The sequence below is a fragment of the Lottia gigantea genome, assembly GCF_000327385.1.
Source record: "Lottia gigantea unplaced genomic scaffold LOTGIsca_37, whole genome shotgun sequence".
NCBI classification, from domain to species: Eukaryota; Metazoa; Mollusca; class Gastropoda; family Lottiidae; genus Lottia; species Lottia gigantea.
Window position 1 is genome coordinate 1,807,323 of NW_008709259.1, and position 13,829 is coordinate 1,821,151.

Sequence of the window (13,829 nt, forward strand, 5' to 3'; positions counted from 1 at the left end):
AAACCCCCCCCCCCCCCCCCCCCCCCCCCCCCGGCCCCCAAAAAACAAGCTAAAACAAGCTAACTGTGATATCTTTTCTTACTCTCACACTACAACCAGTCAAAGAGGTTGAACCGAAAAATCTCACCGATCTGCTTTCATTACAGCCCGGCCGAACCATATACGACAAGGTGGTAGCAATGGGTTTAATTTGTTATTTATTGTTTATGTCAACGATAGATGTGGTTTATTCATGTTAAATATTCTGTATAATTTCAGATATCATACGATGTAACAGTATTGATGTACCATCTCTCAGGAACGCTGTACGGACCAGTCTCTATGAACGACTATAGACGTCAACAGTTCGTCTTAGTTAATGGTCAACTCAAGTTATCTGATGTTGATGACGTGGGCTTTGATGAACCTACATGCTCAGAGGACAACGATTGTCTTGTGATATTTTCTAGTTCTAATTTTACCAAAAAGTAAGATTTCTATTTATATCTGGAACATGGCTTCTGTTGTGATGTTTGGAATCCCTATACTGCTAGTGACTTTGCCGTGTTCACGAACATCTTGATTCATCTTGTCATAGCCTACTGGCTAGTCTACTGAATGAACATGTAACTGATGAATAGGTTATGTAAAAGATGTGACCATGGTCATTGCCAGTAATATCGTCTATTGAAGATCCAATTCTTTCCTGATCACCCGTAACTCATAAAGAGGACACACCAACGTGAACACCAATTATAAACTGTTGTAGGCCTATCAATTCTTAAAAATTCTAGTTCAACTAAAAGACCATAGTTGGTTATTTACTTAATCATGGTCTTGCTTCTGTCTTGTCGGTAACACACAGTGCATGCTGAAAAGGCTACCTGGTGAACCGGTGTGTCAAGAATTAGCCCACTGTCATTCGCTCATTATTGATATACATGTAATCATACATTGCGTTTTTTTATGTTTCAGACTGCAGTGTGTGGACGGTTACTGCCATGGTTACAATGAACACCGAAATCTCTTTAACGCAGGCCGCCATTTTACAACCTTTTTATTACCTCATGGTGCACCTAAAACCCTAAAACTTCCTATAGACGAAATAGTTAGTGCCTATAATAGTTTATCTTTGAACTCGAAAAAATTCGTTGAAAAAATGACTCAAGTTGTGAATGCCTATAAAAGTGGGAAATATTTAAACAGATCTTCAGTTGAGCAAAAGAAAAGTGGTACGTATTTTGAATAGTATTAAATATTGTTATATATATAGACATATATGTATATTGTACTTTTGAAATAACGATGAGCAACTTAAAAATAAGCAAACCTGTTTTAATGACATATCGCAGCTAATAATCAAGAAAGTCATTAGAAGTAACGATTCTGATTGTTCCATGTCCAATTTCCATTTTGACATACCGTATGGATAACTACTGTACTTAAATCCAGAATTTCATGTTAAATGTCCAAAATTAAAAACTGGTTTTGGATGATTTCGAAATCAGCATTGTTGGTGCCTTAAGTGCTGATCAAATTGTAATGAATGTCATTGTCAGTCATTTTATTTCTTTGTAGATTATATAAAATATAGTAGTCGTGATCTACCAGGTGAATACGACTACAGATGTCGCTACTCGATGTCTGGAGGAGGCTGCACAGTTTCTGTGTTTGATAGGAAGGAGGCAGAGGATCTCTGTTCACGAGATCCTGAATGTAAAAGCTTTGTGATGACCAATTCTTTAACATGGACAGGTATGTGTCTTGTGTTTTTAACTGATATATGATACCAATGAAGCTCCATGAGTTTCAATAACGTTTCACTGAAACGAGAGCTTCCTTGACTGAAATTTCAATCTACAGTTGTAATTTTAGACCGATTATATATTATGGTCTAAATCAGCCCAGTGGTTAATTTATTACTTCGATTATCAGGAGATTTCTTCTAGTTCTAAAAAGGCACAGATATTCCTGAACGATCATCATCCAGAAACCAGCTCGTGGTGAAAAGCACCTTTACCAGCTGATAAATGATGTGATTGACCCTCTTTCCCTTTGGCTTTCTTACGTCACCTATATTTGATTTTTATTTCTCAAATTTCAGGTCGAAAAATAGTCCACCTAAAGAATGGAGTGGGAAAGTTATCCCTGAATAAAAATACAGATATATTCCTTAAACCATCGTGAAAGAAGCTGTGCGAACCATTATCTTAAGCATATCTGTGATATTTTTATAGTTATATTTTCAAATCCTGTCTGATCGTTGTGAAGAACTGGTGAAGGTCTGATCGTTGTGACGAATTAGTGAAGATCTGATCGTTGTGATCAACTGAAGGTCTGATCGTTGTGACGAACTAGTGAAGATCTGGTCGTTGTTAAGAACTAGTGATGGTCTGATCGTTGTGACGAACTTGTGGAGGTCTGATCGTTGTGAAGAACTAGCGAAGGTCTGGTCGTTGTGAAGAATTAGTGAAGGTCTGATCGTTGTGATGACCTAGTGGAGGTCTGATGGTTGTGAAGTTGTTTAACGTCTGAACGTTGTGACGATCTCATGACAGGCCAGATGTGGCGTACCAGCAATCGTTTTTACCAATTATTGAAGGTCTGGTTGTTGTTGCGTACTTCGTGGAGATGTAGTAGAATCTTGAACGTTGTGGTAATGTTTTAGCAAAGCGAAGATTGAGACGAACGTATCGTAGCCGTGAAATAGTCGAGACCTGCGTTGTGAAACGAAGATAAAACAGAATACCTTGGAGTTCTTCGATTGCATTGTCATGGTTGACATACATGCTAAAAGTTTATAAGTTGCTTTTTTCTGGCAAGAGACAACTTGTACAGCATCTTGTGATGATTGCAATATTTTATGAATCTGTAATTGTATTGTTGAAGTAAGAAATCACTGTTAACGTCACTCAAAAAGGGATGATAACTATTTGTTTAGAATTGATACAAACACATACAGACCAATTGGTATCGAAAATGATTTTTATAAAGTAAAAATTATAGATGTTTATATTTGTAATATTTTTATTAAAACATCGTTGTTACTGAGCAGAATGGTGCATTCTTTACATGGGAATATGTGGGATAATAGAGCTGTTTACAATGGGTTATTTAAGGGACTCCGATTTTAAAGGCTCTAGGATACGGGAGATAGCTTAAATACTTTTAAGGGATACGATGCTCCTAACAATGATAATCTTTGCGTTTCAAATGGTTAGGAAAAGTAAATCAATGACATAAATTATCCAGAATTTGTTAAGATGTCCGTATTGTTGAATCGGTTGACGCCACATGGGTGAAATTATCATCTAAATAAGCTAAAAATACGTGGTATTTCCTTCAATGTACACATCGCTAATGTCTTGAAATTCGTTTTCACATAGGTCATGTTCTTAGTTCAAAGTTACATTGAACCAAAAACCACGAGTGACATTTACCTCAATATACATTATTACCGCGAGTTTATTGGTTCCACATGGTTAAATAGTCCAAAATGTCCGTAACTGGTAATTGGTAATTGGAACCTTTTAGACATTTTATCAAAATATTCAAATCAAAACACTCATTTCACACTTAATCCAGGTGTTAATATAGATCAAGTATGGTGACTTGCATTATAAGCATATTGTGACAACCATCGACCTCTGCCTATTGTTCCAGAAAGAGGAAAGCATAAGCCACGGACTGTGTGGACAGCTTGGTATACATTCCGTTGATTTGTGTGACAAATTCATTCAGTTCCAATTCGTGTCCCGTTAGTGAAGTTTCTAGGAATCAATAGGTAGATAGGTCAAGTAGGTGTTACAGAATGGCCAATGGGTGCAAACAGCACCAGGCATTCCTCAATGATTCTCCACCCCCGCCCCTCCCACGTAAAAATGCCTCTAAAACCAGTAAATTCCTTCAACAAATGCTAGAATACATCCACCTCCGAAACCCACATCTCTCTTATGTATAATACGCATACTAACTATGGATGTAAACTGAGCCAGTATGTCCCTGCCTTTGCAAAAATACATTTCTTTAACTTGATAATACACATGATATACTACCTTATTACAGTCAAGTTCTGAACAACCAAATGCGAAACAGTGGGAGTACAGAGGGCGGATTTGACCCTCTAGAAGATTGGTTTGCACCCCTGCAAATGTACCCCAACTTTAATTTTAACAAATTAAGAAATATAATTTTTATACGTTTTCGCCCCAAAATATGTGTCAGCAAATCAGTTCTAATATTTTCATGGAATAATCATTTCAGACGCTCGATGAATCTGGCAACTATGACATCTCCACATTTTGAATTTCATCCTCAACAGCAATTGTTCCCCTCATTTTGTCAGTCTGCCCCCTAATTGTAGCCCAAGTCTCGGGAGGCTGGCGCCGCCACTGACGCGATGCGTGATTGAGGAAGGAACAGATATGTTTATAATTCTGAAAACATATTCTGGTGTAAAAACGGAAGGGAGGAAAAATGTACTTCCTCAAAACTCACAACTCATGTTTCTAAAACAATATTATTATGGTTTTTAATCTTTTACACATATTTTAACAATGGTTTCTCTTTCAACCTTATAAACAAGTTGTTACAAGTATACTCTGTTTGAAAGGGTCGTAGGGAGTATTAACATTTGAGTGGACATGGTCGAGATCTACAAGTTGAAGGACATTGAATTCCATTCTGAAACGTCATAGAGATATATTTTTTAATCCAGTTCCATCAGCTGTTATCTAGCTATGAGAAGGGCTTGGTATGAAAAGGCGATCTTGTCCCATGCTCCAGCTTACACTTAGGAAGCTGTCTTTGTAATGGAAGTTCTTTCGTCCTTTTCATTTGTAGGGGAGGTAACACGCATGTAAAGTGTTATAACTCAGACCACAAGTAACTGGAAATTAATCACTATCAAGTACATTTCAAGTGATGAGTTGTTTAAAAAAAACAGTTCACCCTACTGAGTAGTGTTTGAAATCTACTCACTATCAATAATCTACTAATTTAGATGTTTTACGTGATGAGTTGTGTTTATAAACAGTTCACCCTACTCAGTAGTGTTTGAAATCTACTCACTATCAATCATCTACTAATTTAGATGTTTTAAGTGATGAGTTGTGTTTATAAACAGTTCACCTACTGAGTAGTGTTTGAAATCTACTCACTATCAATAATCTACTAATTTAGATGTTTTACGTGATGAGTTGTGTTTAAAAACAGTTCACCCTACTCAGTAGTGTTTGAAATCTACTCACTATTAATAATCTACTAATTTAGATGTTTTACGTGATGAGTTGTGTTTATAAACAGTTCACCCTACTCAGTAGTGTTTGAAATCTACTCACTATCAATAATCTACTAATTTAGATGTTTTACGTGATGAGTTGTGTTTATAAACAGTTCACCCTACTGAGTAGTGTTTACAATCTACTCACTATTAATAATCTACTAATTTAAGTGATTTATGTGATGAGTTGTGTTTATAAACAGTTCACCCTACTCAGTAGTGTTTGAAATCTACTCACTATCAATAATCTACTAATTTAGATGTTTTACGTGATGAGTTGTGTTTATAAACAGTTCACCCTACTCAGTAGTGTTTGAAATCTACTCACTATCAATAATCTACTAATTTAGATGTTTTACGTCATGAGTTGTGTTTATAAACAGTTCATCCTACTGAGTAGTGTTTGAAATCTACTTACTATCAATAATCTACTAATTTGGATGTTTAACGTGATGATGTGTGTTAACAAACAGTTCACTTGTTGGCCATGTGTTTGAAATCTGTTTCCCCTTTAATGTGCAGTAAAGGGGGGTAACAAACTTAATAGATCTTGTACTTCAGACCACAAAAAGCCTTTGTAAATTATTGGTCTGAAGGCCCACCCTATGTACAAAGCGTATAGTTTTATAATATAAGTCTTAATCAGCCATCACAATCGGGACTGACAGCAATTTTGGAAAAACAGACAACTGATATTCATTTCAACCAACAAAAACCACTTTAGCTAGTTCTAAAAAATTTATTTAGATATGTTTTAATATTTCTAATGTTCAAATTCTATAACAAAATGGAGGAAATAAAACAAAACAAACAAGATCTAAAACATATATCAAAAAATTCAAACAATATTAATTTTTGGTTTTGAGCACCAACTAAGCCTTGAGCAAGTATTTAAAGTTCTACCCATGCACAATTCTAACATTCATTATTCTAAGACCTATTCTAACCACCATTGAAGAAAAAAATATAAATAGATGAAATGTCTAATAAGATGCCTATGTAAACTTCTCTGATTTGGGTAAAATTCTACACATGCAAGTGTGGTTCCTGTAAGTCCAGATTTCGACATCTCCATCAGGAATCCCAATTACCACTGATACTCTTAGACTAACGAAGTGTCAATAGAAATTTTTTTTTCTATTTTCATTTAATATTAACAAATTTTGAAACATTTAAACCAACATTAATGCAATTTTATAGTAGAGAGGTTGTTATAAAAACTTTTTATGTGTATTGGGGATACTGTTAGCATAGATTTGCACCATTCAAATTTTGAATCAGACGTCTGTGATTCCTGCTATTCCACTAAAATTAGGCCTAGTATAACGTGACTATATCTTATTATTTATAAGCAGATTCTGTGATAAAGATGCTTAGTTTTAATGGAATTGCAGAAACAACAGACTGGAATGATGTAAATAGATGCTATTAAGGGTCCTTGATACACATAAAATTTTAAACAACCACTTTACAATCCGAAAAGCATAACTAATTTTAAACTAACGATCCAAAAAACTTTAAAATAATCAGTCAAGTTTAATTAATGTATAAGAAGAAACATATAAAATTCTAAAAAAAACATTTCATGAAGAAATCTAAATAGGCCATCTTTGTTACTTGCCCTTGGCATCAAGTTTTTATTGCTGTGAATAAAATGTTGGAATTCTAAAACAACATTGTAAAATTCTTGGCATTATAGCATTATTTTAAACCAACCTTCTGGAGTCCAGCAATAGAGCAGTCTCAATAACATTAGACCAATCTTTCTTTCCGTTTTTTATTAGCTTTTATTTTGATATAGCCACTTCAGTTAGGGTCTAACGACAGCCCTCTTGAACGTTCATCAAATTAACCTTTCGATGTCTGCTTTAACCAATCAAATTTCTACCCTCATCAGTGCTGGTTTTGATCAAAAGGTTACTTTGACAAAGGTTCAAAAGGGCTGTCCTGAGTTCCAATATGGCGGTTGATGTGTCCCAAAGTCCATATTGTCAATCTCTGATTACATGTTTTGATGCTAATTTGATCTATGCTATGCTATGCTATATTTCATGAGGAAGAAAACAATATATCATCAACACCGCCTTTAAAAAACTGTATACAAGAAAATATACAGATTGCTAAAACACAATACCATTTAAAATACCATACATATACTAATGAAAATAATACCAATATCAGGAATGATAACCAAAAGGCTAAGGAGAGATATAAATAGATTCTAATGGTCCCTTCATCACAATGTAACTTATTGTTTTCACATGGGAATGATTTCTTATTACACGTATAATACTCTTCCAGGCGTTTCTCTTTTTCTGCCCACCGTTTTTGGCACCATTCTGCTATACTTTCAGAATCACTTGGAAGATCTGATATGTTGTATGTCTGCACAAAGAAATGAATTTCTTCTGGAAATTGTCCGTATATTATGTCCCTTTCATCATGGAGGATGAATTTAGGGTAACCCACGGTTACATCAACTAACGCATCCAAACAATTGCCTGCAAAGAAAAAGTTACAATGATTTGGATGAACTTAAAGGGCTTGTAAAGCAGGGTTCAATTCATGTAGTATCGCATAGCAGTTTCCGATTCAAAATGACCCCTTTTGCGATCCAATATTTCCTTAGAAATTTATCGCAACAATCTATGAATCAGATAAAACTGTATAATTCTTATGAGAATTTTTAGCCAAATACAGAAATATAAGACAACTCTTTAATAGAGGGAACTAAAGTCATAGGCAAGATATATTTGAAGGTTTACTACTGGAACAATTAAAATCACTACCAAATTTTTAAGAAATGCTAATAAAAATTTACCTTGATTAGCCCAAACTAAAATTGAGTGTGATAAATTGCTAATAAAATATTTTGATCTAAATTGAACCTGTACAAAGGTTCCTGGAATGAAGAATACCAAAAATATACTATAATTTGTTGACAAATCCAGTCGAAGATTGTGAATTTCAAAAACTCTTTTCCTTGAAAAATTCCTTGTGATGATGACAACCAGTGGCAGGCAGCCCACCTCGCAGCCCTGAAAGCAAGTTTTTCAGGCAAAAATCTCATAACTAGGTTACAGATTCGGGCAATTTTAGATATCTCGCTCCCTCTCGAACATAAACCTGGCTCTGCCACTGATAACAAACCAGATACATACTTTTTTTCATTTCAGTGACTAGGTGAACGAAGCCTGTTGTTCGAGGATGTAAAACATAAGAATATTTCTTTACTGCCATTTTTTCAGCATAGGCATCACTTCTAGCTTTAGCATAATCAGTAAAATCTGTACCTTCTGGGAAGATTAATAACTGAAACAAAAATCAAACAAGCTTGCTAGAATTTCCTAAAAAAGTAGGACTTCATTTATTTCATTTAAAAGGTAAAGGTTCATTCTTCTTGTGATCAGCAACAGACATTGGCAGAAATCTTAATTTAATCCAGCTGTGAAGTCCATCAGTGAACCAAGAAATGTACACTCCAAAAAATTGTTAACAAGTGGTTGCCTAGCACCCATTTTCCTCATACATTTTCAGTATATCAAGGGCAGTCACCTATCGGTGTCAAATCATACCAAAAATCTCATTTGTGCAAGATATTGTTGATTTAAACAAACACACATTATTTAATAAAATTCTGACATAAACTGTCACCTCTATTGCGTAAACAAGCCAAAAAATTTTGATGCCCTTTTTAATTAAGTTAAGGGCAATAACTCAAAAACCGTTCATCAAAAGATCATCAAATTCGAACTTGTCCAAGATCTCATTAATATACATGACCACACCAAATTTCATTCAAATCAGATAAAAACTGTTGTCTCTATTGCGTTCACAAGCCAATTGTGGACGAACGGACGGAACGATGGACAGGGGTGACGACAATATACGAACCCATTATAATGTGGGCGTATAAAAACAGATGTGTATATGCCTGCACGTAGAGGACAAAAGGAGTCTGGGTTTTGTTCATAAAGAAATATGTGATTACCTGAGGTTTGTAATCAATTCGTTGAAAATACTGGATACATTTAGTCATCCATAACCTATCTAACTCCCATTTTCGTTGTAGAAATAAAAACGCCCCACATTGCATAGCCCAACCTGGAAGACATGATATACATTGTTGTGTCATGTAGACAATCTAAAATAATTTGCCAAGCACTTGAAATATTATAAAATCAATTGAAAGCATAAAATTCCATTAAAGTCCAAGGGTAGTAAGTCAAAAAATATTTGTCTGATTATAATTCAAAACTTTTATCAGTTCCACTTGCTTTGGAGTTTGGTATTGAAAAAAAAAACTGTTCAACTTTAAAATTGCGGTTCTCAATATATTCATTGTGGTTTAAACAGATACTTGATTACTCAACACATTTAAATTTTGTTATCCATCAGTTGTAAGGATCAAGGACAGTTTAATTTGTGAAATAAGTCTTAATCAGTCCAGCTGGTTAGGTTTGACCAAGGACCAGCTGGTAGAAAGGATCCAAGTTATTATCCAAGTTCAAAAAATCATTTCTTTTTCTTTGTCTTTTTCCATTCCATGATGTCATAATGTGTACTTAACAGGTGTTTTTAGAATTACAATGCCAATAGGTTTCGTCAAGGACCAGTTGGTAGACAGGGTACGTATTCTCGTAACCATCCTAGCGCTAGGATAGTCTACAAACAGTGTTAGAAGTTAAGAACCTAAGACATTCTAGCGCTAAGATCGTTCCGAGAATAAGAGTCCTGGCCATGTATTCTCGAAACGATCTTAGCACTAGGATGTCCTAGATTCAATGTCAGAAGATAAGAACCTTGTAATCCCTTGTAAGATCGTTTCGGAGTAAGAGGCAAGGATCCCAAATAACTTCAGATATTAGCCTTGTAAAAATTGATTCTTTCTATCTCTTTTTGCCCAAGGACCAGCTGGCAGACAGGATCTCCATGTTCTTAAGTTGTTACACCAATGTCATCAGATTTTAATATTTGAGGATGAAAATATAAAAAAACAAATTACCTGGCCCAGGAATGTATTTTAATGGAGCTTTAAGAGAAATAACAAATTGTTGTAATGATGCATAACGTATTTGGTAGGACATCAGAAATAACCAATCTAATCTGGTCCGATGATTTAATATAATCAGGTTACCATTAGAGCAGTGAGGATTGTCTTCACCTTGTATAATAACCTTAATACCAATACATACTTCATACATAGCCTGAAATATAAAACATAGCATCACATGTATTTCATGTTCATATAGTCTAATATATATAAAACTTAACATCACATACATTTCATGTTCATACATAGCCTGAAATATAAACCATAGCATCACATGTATTTCATGTTCATATAGTCTGATATATATAAAACATAGCATCACATACATTTCATGTTCATATAGTCTGATATATATAAAACATAGCATCACATGTATTTCATGTTCATATAGTCTAATATATATAAAACTTAACATCACATACATTTCATGTTCATACATAGCCTGAAATATAAACCATAGCATCATATGTATTTCATGTTCATATAGTCTGATATATATAAAACATAGCATCACATACATTTCATGTTCATATAGTCTGATATATATAAAACATAGCATCACATACATTTCATGTTCATACATGCCCTGAAATAGCATCACATACATTTCATTTTCATACATGACCTGAAATATAAAAGATAGCATCACAATTTCATGTTCATATAGCCTGATATATAAAACATAGCATCACATACATTTCATGTTCATACATGACCTGAAATATAAAACAGAGCATCACAATTTCATGTTCATACATGACCTGAAATATAAAACATAGCATCACATGCATTTCATGTTGACAGAGCCTGATATATAAACATAGCATCACATAAATTTCATGTTCATGCATGGCCTGAAATATAAAACATAGCATCACATACATTTCATTTTCATACATGGCCTGAAATATAAAACATAGCATCACATACATTTCATGTTCATACATGGCCTGAAATATAAAACATAGCATCACATGTATTTCATGTTCATATAGTCTGATATATATAAAACATAGCATCACATAAATTTCATGTTCATATATAGTCTGAAATAGAAACATAACATACTCCCACTTTAAGTCTTCTCTTGCATTTAAAAAGTGAAAATAAAAATTTCTTGAAATTATTGATATTGAGTTTAATGTCTTTCTTTAATAAAGCACTTCTTATTTTTTGACCCAAGACGTCTTAAAAACAACTTGTTGTGATTTCTGCATTGTCAGGCATTCAGGACTAGATAGGAATATCAAATTGCCAGTTAGTCACTCCTAAAATGATCAATTATGTTAACTATTGCATGAACGGCCCTTAAAAATAACAGCTTAGGTCATATAATCATTTACTATATTGTAGGCTCTTCTGTCCTATAGTCATTCTCTGAGAAATTGCTATTTTTTATTATATGTGTATGAAAGGCAAGAGATGTAAGCTTATAAGCTTTGTCTTTACTCAAATAGTTTCATATATTATAAGGGATAGTAATTCAGGTATTTAAACTTATTGGAATATCTAACATAATGGAATCACAATGGAGTTCAATGAACTGCTACGAACAATTTTAAGTATGACTTCCAGGTTACAAAAGGGATTGACACAGTGATCAGGTAAGACCTAATTTAAGCTAATACTTAAATCTACAGCTCTAAAATGGTTCAATTTTTGTCAAAAGTTGTGTTCAGCAATGACATCGGAATATCTTCTCTTTTGAGCTATTTTGTTAAAAAAAAAAACAACCACAATCAATGGCATATGAAGTCGAAAAATATTTCCTCTCATCCAGGTCACCTTCAGAATATAGACACTCCATTTTATTTTTTGGTTACTTATTACCGGTAAGTGATAATCAACAGAATATAAGATTAGTATGAATAAGCTTAGCATCAATTACTATTTATTCAATTCTATGGAAAGGTCAAACAGTAAAAAAAATAACTGTGATGAGTTGTTTATAATTCAGAAGATTTTGGTATTCTGAAAATGTCCTAGTGGCTTAAGTTATGGTGGAATTCACCACTTCTTAAAAATTAAGTTGACTGACTGTGTTTATATTTTGAATCCGACCCAGGTGAGAAGAAATTACATTACTCTATTTCATCTGAAACATTAATGGTGGCTCTTTGTTAATTAGTTTTTTTTTGCCAACTCGACATTTGTTACAAAAATTTTAAGGATTGTGAATTCATGACTCATATGCTCAATTTTTATAATTTTGTATGCCCCTGATGTCAAATTGATTTCAAGGTAAGAAACAAACACTGGTTTTGATTAGGGTAGGGATCAATTAGCAAATTGAGATCAATTATTGATGGCAGACTACCAATCAATTTATATAGATCTATTTATTTTTTATTCTCATAACAAAAAGTCAAAACCATTGATGATTTCTCTGTCACTAAGATCTTTTCTGATCAAGAGTGATTTAGTGATAAAATTTGTCTGTATCAATAATATTGTTACTAATTTTCTGATTTAAAGGGACAGGTAGGCCATTTTTTTGACCAATCATACTTTAGTCTCAGAAACTGGAATTTTTTAGCTGAGCTAAATAATAGCGTCCACAGCTCACAGTCAAACTTTGAGCCTCCAAATCCATATCTGTACAGAATTATCTGCATTTGAATGTTAAAATGACGACTCGTATAGAAAAGACATATAAGCTTATAGAAATAGTGAGTAAAATTCCTAGTTTGAAGTATTTTTGAAGAAATGTGATTTTTGTACATTTCAAGTTCTTCTGAAGACTATTTACATATATTCAAGACTAAAATCCCCAAAAATAGCACATCTGTCCCTTTAATCCTTCACACAATTTTATAAAGTTCTGACAAAATAGCAAACAAGCAAACAAACAAAATGACAAATGATCAGGGGTGATGCTCCAATGGCAAGATACATCCATGTTACTTCTTTTTGGGGTAAATTTATGTAAGCTTATATATATAGCTGAGCATCAAAACTTACCACTGCAAATAATTTCCACAAAAATATGAATTTATCCGCTACCCATTTTCCAAACTTTTCTGTTACAGGAAAAATCATCAGAGGCAACAATGGTAACAGGATGACAAGAGCTCCAAAAAAACTTGTCAAAAAATAGCAAACAAGCAAACAAACAAAATGACAAATGATCAGGGGTGATGCTCCAATGGCAAGATACATCCATGTTACTTCTTTTTGGGGTAAATTTATGTAAGCTTATATATATAGCTGAGCATCAAAACTTACCACTGCAAATAATTTCCACAAAAATATGAATTTATCCGCTACCCATTTTCCAAACTTTTCTGTTACAGGAAAAATCATCAGAGGCAACAATGGTAACAGGATGACAAGAGCTCCAAAAAAACTTGTCAAAAACGACAGTGCCATAAAGGTTAGTCCTTTAAGTATTGAACGCATATTGATGGCAGGATATTCTTCTGAATTAAATATCGCACAAACTAAATATCGCACGCTTTCAATATCGTACAGATTCAATTTCGCACAAACTCAATATCGCACAGACTAAATATCGCA

General features: G+C 33.8%; 2 protein-coding genes across 2 annotated transcripts in view; one reads left to right on the forward strand and one right to left on the reverse strand.

Annotated features, from left to right (window-relative positions):
• Window positions 1–1,754, forward strand: part of LOTGIDRAFT_62659 (hypothetical protein) — a gene marked incomplete at both ends in the record, with an annotated part of 10,642 nt that extends 8,888 nt beyond the window's left edge. The window contains 3 exons of the mRNA XM_009058977.1: window positions 259–467; window positions 955–1,208; window positions 1,558–1,754. Coding sequence (XP_009057225.1) covers window positions 259–467; window positions 955–1,208; window positions 1,558–1,754 — 660 coding nt within the window. The remainder of the gene's footprint in view (window positions 1–258; window positions 468–954; window positions 1,209–1,557) is intronic.
• Window positions 1,755–7,309: 5,555 nt separating this feature from the next.
• On the reverse strand, window positions 7,310–13,472 carry LOTGIDRAFT_217193 (hypothetical protein; the record flags this gene model as incomplete). The annotated part of the gene is made up of 5 exons (XM_009059094.1): window positions 7,310–7,761; window positions 8,422–8,572; window positions 9,252–9,364; window positions 10,266–10,467; window positions 13,275–13,472. The coding sequence occupies 5 exons, from the start codon at window positions 13,470–13,472 to the stop codon at window positions 7,310–7,312; spliced, it is 1,116 nt and encodes a 371-aa protein (XP_009057342.1).
• Between the last annotated feature and the right edge of the window lie 357 nt (window positions 13,473–13,829).